Here is a 15,128-nt window from a genome sequence, read left to right as displayed (position 1 = left end):
GACACATTGTACTTTATCTTAGTGGCAAATTTTAGTGAATATATTGTGCTTTTATTTTAAAAAAATCCAAAATGGAACTATTTAAAAACATTTTCAATTTTCTAAATTTTAATTTCTCTGCTTTTAAGTCATACAAACAAAATAGTTAATAAATAACATTTACCATATTTCCACTTTATGTTAGCATCATTTTCAAAGATGCTTTTATTTTTTGGGGGGATATTATAAGTTTAGCGACAATTTTCACATTTTCAAGAACATTTCCAAATTTTAGGGACTAATTTAGTTCTGAAGTGGTTTTGAGGGACCTATATATTAGAACCCCACCATGAACCACTCCATAAATGTCACCCATCAAAGCATTCAAAATGGCACTTATGATGTTCTTAAGGTGTTTCAGAGTAATTAAAGGAAAATGCAAGCAAAATTTTAAAATGTCATTTTTTAAATAGCAGGTGTTAAAAGATAAATAAAACTTGATATGTATGACCTGATTCTGCAGTTTTAGAAATATCCCATATGTGGTGCTCAAATACCAGCCTTAGAAATTAAGGTACACCACGTGGATTTTAGGGCCCCCATATTTTTAGGATGTTTTTAAACACCTTCGGGTTTGCAGAGGATATGAGGTGCCAAAACTTAAGAAACCACCCCAAAAGACAACATTTTGAAATCTACACCCCTCAAGACATTTTTATAGGGATGAAGTGAGCATTTTGACCCCACATGTGTGTCATATAATTCATTACAATTGGTCCATGAAAATTAAATTTTTCCAATAATATGTAGTTTTAGCTCAAAGTTTTTTTTTCATTGTCAAAACACACCACACAAATTGTTAGGCAATGTTTTCCATGTATGGCAATGCATATGTGGACAAAATTGATACCATTCCATTAAAGAATGAAAAACCCACAATGGTCACTGAAATAACTTGTAACTGACAAAAGTAATAATAAATACAAATTTTATGAAAATCAGATATTTCTTTTGAACTGTGTTTTAACCAAATAATTTATAAAAAAAAAAAAAAAACTTATGAAACTGGCCTGGGCAAAAATGATGGTACCCCTAATATTTGTTGCACAATCTTTTGAGGCAATCACTGCCATCAGCCAATTTCTGTAACTCTTATTGAGACTTCTGCATCTGTCCACAGGTATTGTGTTTCCTCATGAGGAAACTGCTCCAGCTGTCTCAGGTTTGTAGGGTGCCTTCATGTTTCAGCTCCATCCAGAGATGCTCAATAGGATTTAGTTCCAAGCTCATACAAGGCCACTTCAGAATAGTCAAATGCTTTGCTCTTAGCCATTCTTGGATGTTTTTAGCCATTGGATGTTTGGGTCATTATCCTGTTGGAGGTCCCATGACCTGCAACTCAAACCACGCTTTTGACACTGGGCAGCACATTTCACTCCAGAATGCCTTAATACTCTCGAGATTTTATTTTATCCTGCACAGATTCAAGACATCCTGTGTCAGATACAGCAAAACAGCCCTAAAGCAAAACCAAACTTCCTCTATGCTTCACAGTAGGTGAAATTTTCTTTGTGTGCTTCATTTTTGTGTCTGTTAACATAGAGCTGATTTGACTTGTCAAAAAAAAAAAAGCTCCAGATTTGTCTCATCTGTCCAAAGGACATTCTCCCAGAAGCTGTTCGGCTTTCAATATGCTCTTTGGCAAATTCCAGTCTCGCTTTTTTATGATTTGCTTCCAACAGTGGTTTTCCATTAAGTCCACTTTGGCTAAGACAGCGATGGATGGTGCTATCTGACACTGATGTACCTTGACCTTGGAGTTCACCTTTAACCTATTTGAAAGTTGTTCTGAGCTCTTTGGTTACCATTCATAATATCCATCTCTTTAATTTGTCATCAAATTGATGCGACCATGTCCAGGGAGGTTGGCTACAGACCCGTAGACTTTAAACTTCTGAATATGTGCAACTGTAGTAACAGGAACATCAAGCTTTTTGGAGATGGTCATATAACCTTTACCTTTAACATGTTTGTCTATAATTTTCTTTCTGAGACATCTCTCTCCTTAGCTTTCCTTGGTTCATGTTCAGTGTAGTACACACCACGATACCAAACAGTACACTGACTGCTTTTCACCCTTGAAAGAAGCAGACTGACTGATTACAAGTTTGAAGACACCTGTGATTCTAATGACAGGACACACCTTAGTTTAACATGTCCCTATAGTCAAATTATTTTCAAGCTTTTTTTAGGGGTACTATCATTTTTGTCCAGGCCAGTTTCTTATAGCTACATTCCTGCATGTAGTAGAAGGTGCACTCTGGTGATGAATCCTGCATATAAAAGGCACATCATTTGATTTCCCACTAGCACTCCAGATCCAGTTCAGAAATGTTCCTGCTTGCAAAGTGAATGATGATGCCATTAATGTTTGATGTATTCGGAAATACATAAAATACAATAACCTGATATACAGGTAAATCTCCATTCAAACAAAGCTGGTCAGCAGGATATAGGCCTGTGATGGCTAACCTCCGGCACTCCAGCTGCGGTAAAACTACAACTCCCAAGATGCACACTTGCTTGGCTGTTCTCAGAACTCCATAGAAATGAATGGGGCATGCTGGGAGTTGTAGTTTGACCACAGCTGGAGTGCCAGAGGTTAGTCATCACTGACATAGGATACCGCAAAACATATACTTACCTAGACAGGAAGGCATGGTGTTGTGTTATGGTATCACAGTCATAAGTAGAAGAATCGCTCTGTTTCCTCAGTAAAGGAGGCCTGGGTTCTTCATTGTCCAAAACTCCTGAGATGTCAATATTGCTTTTGCTGAGCCGTTTAGTACCTCGCAGGTTGGTGGTGCTTTCATTTGATAAGATAGGATTATCCTTATGAAATGACAGAAAGAGAAAGCCTTTGATAAGTAGAATGTAACTGTGGAGTCCTTGTAAACTGAGGCAGTAATTACATCCTTTAGATCAGGCATGCTCAACCTGCGGCCCTCAAGCTGTTGAAAAACTACAACTCCCAGCATGCCCGAACAGCCTACAGCTATTAGCCTGCAGCAGGGCATTGTGGGAGTTGTAGTTTTACAACAGCTGGAGGGCCGCAGGTTGAGCACACCTGCTTTAGATGCTTCAAATGTTAATAAAATGCTTAAAATAATATGTCACCTAAAATAGGTGGCACAGATATAATACAGCCTGGGGATAAACATTCTGAAAATACAGATGCAGAAAAACTTAAGAATTTTATGTCTCTAATAGCAGTGTCAGCTTTTACCACTAGAGGGCAAACACGCCACTGTCTTAGGTATATATTGCAAGACAATTTATCAGTGTATAAGAAAAGTTGACATGGATGTGCTGTGAACATCACACAGCATAAAATAATAACATTTACCTACAGACTGCTCATCACTGACTAACAACAGGAAGATAATATTTTGAAGTAGTTGGACTGAGCCCCTTAGTTCCATGTACAATGACATTGAGAACTTTCATCTGTTTGGCAACAGCTTTCCAAATTGTCAGCAAAGCTTAGTGGGGAGATACTCAATCCCTGACTCCAATCACAACAGTTGGAATAACTTGGACTGACTATAAACTAGACTTATCGCCAAACACCGGTGCCCTATGTTATTATGGGGACAACTCGCGTGTACAGAGGAGACATGTGCAAGAATGGAATTCCATTAGGCACATAAACCACTCTAAAATATTACAAAACTATAAATAATTTTATTTATTTTACTTATATAGCACTGACATATTCCGTAGCTCTTTACAGATGTTATCAATCATCACTTGTTGTCCCCAGTGAAGCTCACCATCTAGATTTCCTATCATTATGTCCATGTAGTGTGTGGGGAAAATGCTAAGGAATATGTCAGTGCCATATAAGTAAAATAAATAAAATTAGTTATGGTTTTCTAATATTTTAGAGAGGTTTAGGTGGCTAATGGAAATCCATTCTTTCACAAGCACGGGGAGAAAATACAAACTCCATGCAGATGTGGTCTTTGGTTGGATTCGAACCTAGGACCCCAATGCTGCAAGGCACCAGTGCTAGCCATGAGCCACCGTGTTGAAAATGAAAAGCATTAAGAATGACCACACAAAGCAATACAAAGCTGAAAAGGAAAAATAAAGTTATCCTACAGTGGGAGGATCCTTAAACAACAACGTATATATCTGAGGTTTCTTCTCTATGAGTGTGTTATGTAGGCAGTGGCTTACCACCACACAAATCATGCAAATGCTTGAGGCCCCAGATATCAGGGGACCCCCTGCTGGCCACAAATGGTTGCCTGAAAAAGCTGACTAAAGGAGCAAAAATACTGTTTTTGCAGCCAGTTCTGCTGCCCGGGAGGAAGGGCAGTGGCAGAAGTTTCCAAAGTGGGGCTTAGTGGGCCATCAGGGACATAGCTTAGTGGGCTGACAGAGGCATAGCTTAGCGATTTGATGATGGTGGAGCTTAATGGTACGATGGGTGCCCCCCAACATAACTTTGCTTGGGTCCCCATAAATGTATGTAGAGAGAGATATAGTGTATGAGTAATAAGTGCAGTCAGAATGGAATATGTTTTTTCAAAAGCTATATGTTAAAGGTGTTTTCCTACACAAATGATGTTGTCACTTGGCGTAAAGCATTCAATCTCTAGGCTAAGTTATGAACATCAGATTTCTAGAGGCCCGACTACTGGGACCCCATCAATCATCAGAATGGGTGTCCTGACTTCCCATTCCTACTGTTACAGATCGACTGATTACGGATCAAGGTGGACCAGTGGTAATGTGGAACCGCTGTGCCAAGAAACCAGTTGGGCCAAACCATAAGGATATTATTCTGGTGCCTTCCTGGTATTCACCCTTTAACCTCTATACAGGGATGTGGAGTTCGCTGCCGGTTAGCGACCAGAACACTCCCTCCTGAGATGGTCCCGGTATACTTGACAGCTGACCCTAGGACTCAGAAACACAGGCAGGAGTAGAAAAAACACTAAACCATCAGTACAGTCAGAAGAGGAACTAAGACTAAAACACAGGACTCTGGAACACAACAGGCAGACGGAAACAAGAGCAAAACACCAGACTGGACAACAAACCATGAACAGAACTAAACTGGAAAGCAGGAAAGCACAGACGGAAAACAGGTAGGAACAGGTCAGACTTACAGACTAGCAAAGTCTGGACAGAGAACAGAGCAACAGAAGCAGATACAGGAACTATTTCTGTTGCTCAGCCAAGGGGCAGGATACACAGTACATATAGCTGAGCTCATTAGTAGTGATAAGTGACAGGGGCAATATGCGAATTCGCGATATTTCGCAAATATTTGGTTGAAAATTCGTCATATATTATTATATTATTATTTTCTTGATTGTGAAAATCGGCAATGTAATATCCGTGTATTGCGCGTGCAATACAGGCGTGGGTCACTGTTGCTGCATTTTTCAAGCTACTAAAAGTTTCCACAGACTGGAGAAAATGGCACGGCAGAACATTACAATAGCTTTATATGCAGATAGAGTGCTCCGAAATATTCGCGATTGCGCAAATCGGCAATTAATGATGCGCATATTTTTGAGCAATACTTGCAAATTCACATTTTAGCAGGTCTGACTACATATTACTGACTCGTGCACTAAGTATTGTCGTGAACTTGTGACATCACAGGACTATGTCTGTATGTGTGTATGTAGCATGTACAGTATGTATGGACAGCAGAACCTATCACACTACCTAACACCCTGCACTGGAACCTATCAGCTACAGTATATCAGGATATAACCTACACTGACTATCTCCCACTAACTATCTGTATTATATATATAAGCTAACTAACTAACTATCTAATGTAATTAAATAGTAAAGCACAGAGCACAGCAATGACACTGCTGTCTCTCTCAGAACTGCAGAAAATGGCTTCTGGGGAGGTTCTTATATAGTAAGTAGTAGGCAACTTCCCTTTTGGTTGCTAGGGATTTTGCTAAGCTCAGACAAAGATATTGCAGCCTTCTCTTTGGCCCACAAGCAAGAAGGGAGGTTACTGATGAAAAAAAAAAAAATATTCGAGAATAGCACTATATTCTAAATCTTCGCAAATTCTCAAAGTGGAGATATTCGCAATTAAAATTTGCGATTCTAACATTTGAGCCCAACACTACTCATTAGCCCAAAACACTATCAGGTGCACACCAGTGGCGGATTACAATAGGGACGTTCGGGTCGGCAGCCCCGGGCCCAGCACCGCTGGGGGGTCCAACGCCGACCCGAACGCCCACATACTGCGGCGGGGCACGGGAGCGTATAGCTCCCTGTCCCGTCGCCAATCACCGCCATAGGCTTCAGGCCTGGTAGGCCTGAGGCCTGTGCGGTAGTGAAATCCCGGCGCAGGCGTGCGTGATGACGTCATCGCGCGCCTGTGCTGGGACGCAGCACTGCCTCATCCCGCCTTCCTCTGCGAGCAAGCGCCTGGCCCTGGACATAGGTGAGTATTTCGCTTTTCTTTTTTCTTTTTTTTTTCCATGTGCCTACTTTGGGGACATGTGGGGGGTGGGGGACAAACAGTAGGACATATTAAGAGACATCGAGTACATGGGGCGGGCTGTGGGGCCAAATTATTATGGGGGGGAATACTATGTGGGGGCAAATTATTATGAGAGGGACTACTATGTGGGGGCAAATTACTATATGGGGCAGTGTGGGTGCAAATTATTATGGGAGGGACTACTATGTGGGGGAAAATTACTATATGGGGCTGTGTGGGGTCAAATTATTTTGGGAGGGACTACTATTTGGGGGCAAATTACTATATGGGGCAGTGTGGGGGCAAATTACTATGTGGGGACAGCGTGGTGTAATTGTTATGTGGGGACAGTGTGGTGGAAATTACTATGTGGGGGCAGTGTGGTGGAAATTACTATGTGGGGGCAGTGTCGGGCAAATTACTATTTAGGGGAAATTACTGTGTGGGGGGAAACTACTATATGGGGCAGTTTGGGGGAAATTACTGTGTGGGGGCAAATTACTATGGGGGGATTACTATGTGGGGGTGTTGCTATTGGGGAGGCACTGTAGGGGAAATTCTATTATTTTTGGGGACACTATACAGGGATTATTCCTGGAGCACAATAAAGGGTGGTATTATTACTCGGGGCACTCTAGGGCAGTGTTTCCCAACCAGTGTGCCTCCAGCTGTTGCAAAACTACAACTCCCAGCAAGCCTGGACAGCCTTTGGCTGTGCGGGCATGCTGGGAGTTGTCGTTTTGCAACAGCTGGAGGCACACTGGTTGGGAAACACTGCTCTAGGGGACATTATAGCTGCTGTGGACACTATAGGGACATTTGGGGTAATTTATCAAACTGGTGTAAACTAGAACTAGCTTAGTTGCCCATAGCAGCCAATCAGATTCCACCATTCATTTTTGACAGCTCTTTTGGAAATCCAGTTCTCTTTAGACATAGAGGCTGCGCATCATCAGCCACTGCCAGCATATAGCCACCATCCTTCGGCTACGTGAATATTACCAACATGGTCCCCTGAAGAACCAAGGACTGACTTGGGGAAACGCGTCGGGACAATTACAAACTTCCATCATTTAGGACTGACATCTTTGTTCTAAACTAACAAAGGAGAACCTTGGGACAATTATAAGCTTCCATCATTTAGGACTGACATCTTTGTTCTAAACTAACAAAGGAGAACCTTGAACCTACCGTGAGGTAACATCCAGGGTCACGTGAGGGTAAGAAAAGGGTTTAGCCACCGAGAGGTGGGGTCGCCCCTTTCGGGGCGGGTGCTCTGCCTGTAGGCAGGGGTAGACACCTTAGGGTATCAATAGGGATACTTTTTCCTCCTGACCTCGCCGGATTTCACCAATGAAACATCTAACTGTAAGTGCCACACCTCTTACCCTCTTATCATATGACCTACTGCACTAAAGTCCATGGTGGGTCTTGATTCTACCTTTATTCTGGCAATTGATAATATATCAAGTGATTATATATCAAGAAATTTTGGAAAAATTATACCTCTCTTAATACTATCTATTAAAAGTTAAATTTTAAATGAATAGCTTACAATTTCTGTGACATATTGATGATAGCTTTTCAGAATATTATATGACCCTCTGTGATTGTCTACTTTACACCAGTTTGATAAATGACTCCAATTATGTCTATTAGGGTCACTATTTTTTCAGCAGTATAATACCTGGGGCATTGGGGAGCACAACGGGCACAGTATTGGGGGTGGCAGCAGGATGACACTGTGGGGACACCAGGATGGGGAGGCTGATGGAAAAATTGAGAAACCTAATGTGTCTGTGTTACAAACTGTAGAGATGAGATGTGGCTGAAAGAATTTGCCATGGTGGTCTGGGTCAAATGGAGGTGAAGAGGAAAGAGAAGGTCTACATGACAGGAGATGTCACTGGATGTAAGAGGTATGTGGTGCTGTATTCTCCTCCATGTCTTTTTTATTATAATTATATGTATTTTAAATGTGGCAACCAAATTTTTCAGTTTAGGACCCAATTTGGGGTATTTTTTTTAGTCTGAAGATGTCATATGGCCTAGGAAGAGACTGAGGCGCTCATGAAGCACCGCAGCCTCTTCATACAAAAAAAAATAAACTAAAATGGAGGGGGGGGGGGCCCAAGTTGGGTAGACAGCCCCGGGCCTGTCATGCACTTAATCCGCCCCTGGTGCACACAAAATAAAACAGGGAATAACCTCTACATGTAACGCAGAACACACAGCAGGCAGGGCAATTAACCCCTACCTTGCTGAACAGAACAGAGAGGCATACACAATGGTCACTCCACAAAGTGTCAGTACACACAGAGGCGAACATGCACTGCCACACTGACACATAGCCCTAGATACATATCCGGCAGAATATGGCAACCAGCTCACACAGCATACAATGGGACACCACAAATATCTGCGACTAGTACGCATGAGAGAGAGACAGGAGTGCATTGCCACACAGACACATGGCCCTAGATACATACCACCAGTATCCGGCAATCAGCCCGCACACCATACAAGGACCACATGAACAGATGTCATAATACCTCCTGGCTCAAACATCTGCCCTTTATTTCCATTCACTGTTTATGGGACAGGATGCTCATTTTTGGATTTTGAGCTCCATTGATACTCTTCCTTCTGTCATCCAGCAGTGACAAGAAATGTGAAGCTCGGGACCCCAGCAAGTGGAGATTTATCACCTCTCCTGTAGATAGGAGATAAATGTCCATTGTGATCCATCTCCTTTAAAGGGATCCTGTCAATTTCTGCTTAAGCTGCTTGCATCATGGTTTAGTGATAGAGAAGCTGAGCAGAATAATATATCGTTTTGTGTGAGAAAAAAAATCATTCTAACGCTAGGTTCCCATCTGTGGCACTTTTATATTTTTCTGTCCTAATACATAAACAGAAGAAGAAAATTGAGGCTCCAGATAGGACATCAGCAGTGCCCTGTGGATCCCATTGACTAAAATGTGGTCTGTCAGGATTCCTTTATGGTTCCTATGATTTATGCAGCAGTATTTTGTCCTTTTTTTTTTGTGATAAACTGTGGGTCCTAATGAAGCTGCACATGTGAACCTAGCGTAACTCAAAGTTTTGATTGAAATCTCTGCACAATGGGAACTTTCTCTATAAGCATGTCTAGAGAGTGAGTTGTCAACCACTGAGTAGGGCAACCCACTGGACTCTTTAGTATTCATAGAGCAGAGATTTAATTAATAAATGACAAGTTATACTGAATATTTTTCACATAAAACTATATATCACTCTGCTCAGCAACTCCTGCCATATAACATGTTGCTACCAGGTCAGACTTGTTCAGCAGGACAGGTTCACTTTAAGGTTCTGAAATAACTAATAAACTAATTGCTTCATTGCATATTGGCCAAAATAATAGCAGTATGTGCCATGGGAAATGCATCATATGAGAGCTTTGTGACCTTGTCAACTAATGCATCATTCCAGTCTCAATTACTGAATGTTCATTGAACTGATAGAAGAAAATAATTTTGTTTTCTTAGAGATGGTTGAAAGGTATCCAATGACACAAGGTGAATGTTAGGGTGTTCTGAATGAAGTATGGAAATAGTAAGTGCATCTTGAATTACAAATTAAATTTTAAAGAGCGAACACAGGCAATAAATGAGTTATGGACCTTATTGTGTTCAACTGTTAAAATTCTATTCAGCTAATTTTGATTATATATTTCAAGGACAGTTGGTGGACAACAAAATGGCTGATAGTACGGCTACCACAGCAGGCTGAATGGTGAATATCAGGGGTGGACATACCATAAATTCTTGGTCTTTTCAATGCAACATCTTTTAAGTGCGACTCTTTAAGTGCACATATTGAATTATACCAGAAGGGAACCTAAGGTAACTAATGAAATAGTTAATGCAAACAATGCTTCAATTTTTCTTCGTACTTTTCCCACTTTTCCAAAACCTCTTGACATACCCCTACATCCCTTCACCTACCAAGGAACTATTTATCTCTCCCTCCATCTTACCTACTCATCTGACCGTTTGCACAAACCTGTTTGGACACATAAAACACTTCCTCCCCAAACACACAGAGCCTCCTCATGTCCTTTCCTACTCCCACCTACTAACACTTTCTCTGCTTCTCCTTCTTGCTGGTGATATCTCTCCAAATCCAAGTCCACCTCAGCAAATCCCCACTATCACCTCTACCTTCCACTCGCTCTCCTTCTACAAATTTCTGCAACCCCTTAAACCTGAAAATCATTCCCCTCACCCCTGCTCCCTTGGTGCCTTTTGCAGGAGAATAATATAACGCTCGCTCTGTCTGTAACAAACTGTCCTACATTCATTATCTTTTCATCTCTCGCAAACTTTCCTTTCTGGGTATAACAGAAACATGGCTGGCACTGCACCCTGTTTTAGCTGATTTCATTTCACTGACACCCCCCCACCCCAGCTGCAAACATGGTAGAGGAATTGTTCTTCTCCTATCAGAAAACTTCTTCTACAACCCAACTCCACTGCTACCCTCTGCCACCCTCCATTACGCTCACTTCATTTAAAGTACACACTGTTCACATCTACTGTCCCTTCAACCTCCAAATAGCTGTCATTTACCACCCCCAGGCCCAGCCACCATCTTTCTTGACCACTTCAACACTTGGCTCCTACACTTTCTTTCTGCTGACTTTATCATCATGGGTGACTTCAACATCCCCATTGACACTTGCCACTCAGCCACCTCTAAGATTCTATCACTCTCTTCCTCCTTCGGCCTCTCACAGTGGTCCTCCGCTCCCACCCACAGAGATGGTCACACTCTGGATCTGATCTTTACCCGCCTCTGCTCCTTATCTAACCTTTCTAATTCGCCTCTCCCCCTATCTGACCACAACCTACTCACCTTCTCTTCACTGATCTCTTCTGCTGCTCCCCCAGTCCACACACTAGCACACCCCCGCAGGAATCTTAACCCATCTTTACTCTCTTCTGCCACTCTCTACCATTTGTTCCCTCCAGGATGCAGATTCTGCCACCACTCTGTATAACACCACAATAAGTACAGCTCTGGACTCTTTTGCCCCCCTCATACACAACAAAACCTGAAAAATCAACAGACAACCCGGGCACACCAGCCTAACAAAAAAACTCAGACAAGCTTCCACAGCTTCAGAGCTGCAATGGAAGAAATCCCACTCTAAGGATCACTTCACTGAATAAAAGCAATCCCTCCTCATTTTCAAATCCTCACTCGCGATGCAAAACAAGCCTACCTTTCATCTCTCATATCTTCCCTGTCCCACAACCCTAAACAACTTTTTAACACTTTCAACTCTCTTCTCGGTCCCCCAGCACCCCCACCCTCACCTCTCATCTCATCTGAGGACCTTGCCACATACTTCAAACAAAAGATCTTCAACATCAGAGAATGCTTCAGTGCACAGTCCCCACAGACCCTCTACACAACTGCTCAGTCCTCTTCTCCCAAAACCAGCTTCTCCACCATTACAGAATAAAATTTTTCCACCCTACTCTCCTTTTACATCTCACCACCTGTGCACTTGACCCAATCCCATCCCACCTCACCCCCAACCTCACCACAGTGTTTATCCCAGCCCTAACTCATCTCTTCAACCTATCACTAACCTGTTGTGTCTTCCTCTCTGGTTTTAAACATGCTACCATTATACCCATCCTCAAAAAAACCTTCACTTGACCCATCTTCTTTGTCCAGTTATTGCCCCATATAACTTCTTCCATATGCCTCAAAGCTACTTGAACAACATGTCCATTATGAACTGTCCTTTCACCTCTCCTCCTGCTCCCTCTTTGACCAGCTACAATATAGCTTCCGACCCCACCACTCAACTGAAACTGCCCTTACCAAAGTCACCAACGACCTGGTAACGACATTACTCTGTCATCTTCCTCCTTGACCTGTCCTTTGCCTTTGACACCGTCGACCACTCTCTTCTGTTACAAACTCTCTCATCTCTTGGCATCACCGACCTGGCCCTCTCCTGGATCCCGTCATACCTCACAGACCGGACATTTAGCGTCTCCCACTCTCACACCAACTCTTCTTATCATTCCCTCTCTGTTGGTATCCCACAAGGCTCTGTCCTAGGACCCCTGCTCTTCTCTATCTACACCATCGGCTTGGGACAGCTCATACAGTCACATGGCTTTCAGTATCGCTTTTATGCTGACGACACATGCTACCTCTCTAGTCCAGACATCAAAACCTTATTATCCAGGGTCCCATAATGCCTATCTTCCATATCCTCCTTCTTCTCCTCTCGCTTTCTTAAATTTAACATGGATAAAACAGAATTTATAATCTTTCTCCCATCTTGCTTAAATGCCCCAACAGACCTATCTATCACGATCAATGGCTGCACACTCTCCCTGGTCAACCAAGTCCGCTGCCTTGGAGTGACCTTGGATTCTGCCCTCTCCTTCAGACCGCACATCCAAGCCCTTTCCACCACCTGCTGCCTCCAACTCAAAAATATCTCCCGCATCCGCGCATTCCTCAACCATGAGTCTGCAAAAATGCTTGTACATGCCTTCATCATCTCCCACCTAGACTAATGCAACATCCTCCTCTGTGGCCAACATCCTCCTCTGTAGCACTCTCGCACCCCTCCAATCAATCCTCAACTCTGCTGCCTGACTAATCCACCTCTGCCCCCCATTATTCCTCTGCCAATCCATTCACTGGCTCCCCATTGCCCAGCGAATTCAGTTCAAAATTCTAGTAAATACGTTTAAAGCTGTCCACAACCTGTCCCCTCCATACATCTCTGAGATACTTTCCCGATAAATCACCCCACACATAATCTCTGATCCTCACAAGACCTCCTTCTCTCCTATCCTCTTATCACCTCTTCCCACAACCGCCTCCAAGATTTCTCCCGTACATCCCCATACTCTGGAACTCTCTACTCCAATATATCAGACTCTCACCTACAGTTAAATCCTTCAAAATAAACCTGAAAACTCACTTCTTCAGACAAGCCTACAACCAGTGACCCTGCTGCTGCTATACCGCCATGACCAGCTTTACCCTCCCTACTGTGTCTGTCCTCCATACCTTGTAGATTGTAAGCCCTCACGGGCAGGGCCCTCTCTCCTTCTGTACCAGTCTGTAACTCGTCTTGTTGCAGTGTACTCAAGTTGTGCGTAGTAGGTGTTTCTGGGTGTAGTAGTGCAATATACACTAACCTGGTACAGCTGACTCTCTGCAAGGGCAGGTATAGGTAGGAATAGTTCGTGACGCCAGTGCCAAGTAAACGGTGGCACGCCGTTTGCGGATGCAGGAATAATTTGAGGAAACGTGGTGTTAAAACAGAACTTCAACTTTAGTAGTTTGCAGGCAGAGACAATATTGGAAACGCAGTTCCTCAGCATACAGTCGATTTTGCAATTCGGTCGATGCAGGCAATTCAGTACAGCAGGGTAATTACAGAGTGTAAAACACAGGATTCGCAGCACAGGAGCTAGCACTCTAATTCTGTCTGATCCTGGAATATAGCAATTCTTCACCAAGGCCCATTAACCTAATACTGGCTTTATATCCTTGATTATGGCTTTCATAAGTACCTCCTCTGTTTCCTCAATACCTCTGGCTCCTCTGATATTTGCCTCAGTCTCTCCTAGCTTCTGAATGGTTCCTCAGGCTAAAGTATTCCTGCTTCTGCATGTAGGGATTCAGGAGGGAATCTTCTCCTGAACAGCAGGCTTCAGGCCTGGACTGGTCTCAGACATTATCTAATCTCCATCTGTAGATTACAGACACTAGACTCCGTCTGCTTTGCACTTCCCTGTCTGACCTAATATAAACTAGGGCTCTCTAGCTCCCTCTATGGACTAGAACCTGTAATAACACCCCTAGCAGGCCTGTGCATGCAAGTTTCAGTGACAGGGAAATACACACATTACATTGCATTTTACAAAACTGACATACAACAACTTTCCATAATTAGGAGGGACGACAGCACACCAAGTGACCTTTGGTAGTAACGGGTATTACAACTCCCGTATACTACATACCCCACTGCTTTAAGCTGAGTACGACCTCGTACTCCATCATGGATCTCCCAACTGGAATCTCTACCTGAAATAGAAAATAGAGACATGCAGGCATACATACACGTAATTCATCTGCATTTACATTTACATCAGGTCCAATTGGCAAAAGTGAAGTGTAGTGACAAGGGGCGTCGTTCTCTTCTCTCAGGATAGTGAATGGAACGGGGGCGCTGACCTGGCACAGCGTAACATTAAAACCAGGATAGTCCATGACAATGAATAAGTCCATGATAAAACAGTAGAAAACGGTATAAAAGTTCTTGGAGGCTCAAATAACAAACATGAGTCCGTACCCAGGTTATTTCTATATTAAATCACAGAGGCTCTCATGCGGTGGAGTCCATCTCTGGGCACAATACTTTAAAAGAGTAAGAATCTCAGAGGCTCAGGTATCTTTTGAGTCTGTCTCCGGGCACGGTTCCTTGGTAACTGGTTGCACAATAAAATGGACAGCAAAGACAAGTGCTGTAACACCCCTGATCAACCTGAAAAGGGGGTGAAGGGTAAAAGGTGCAACAAAGGAA

The 15,128-nt window shown here is 42.9% G+C and overlaps 1 protein-coding gene across 1 annotated transcript in view; it reads right to left on the bottom strand.

The window, feature by feature from the left end:
- PITPNM3 (PITPNM family member 3) overlaps positions 1 to 15,128 on the bottom strand; it is a 793,517-nt gene that overhangs the window by 153,343 nt on the left and 625,046 nt on the right. The window contains exon 8 of the mRNA XM_040423477.1: positions 2,684 to 2,871. Within this exon, the coding sequence (XP_040279411.1) occupies positions 2,684 to 2,871 (188 nt within the window). The remainder of the gene's footprint in view (positions 1 to 2,683; positions 2,872 to 15,128) is intronic.

The sequence above is a fragment of the Bufo bufo genome, chromosome 3 (assembly GCF_905171765.1).
Source record: "Bufo bufo chromosome 3, aBufBuf1.1, whole genome shotgun sequence".
Lineage (NCBI taxonomy): Eukaryota > Metazoa > Chordata > Amphibia > Anura > Bufonidae > Bufo > Bufo bufo.
This window is presented reverse-complemented; position numbering and strand designations above follow the sequence as displayed.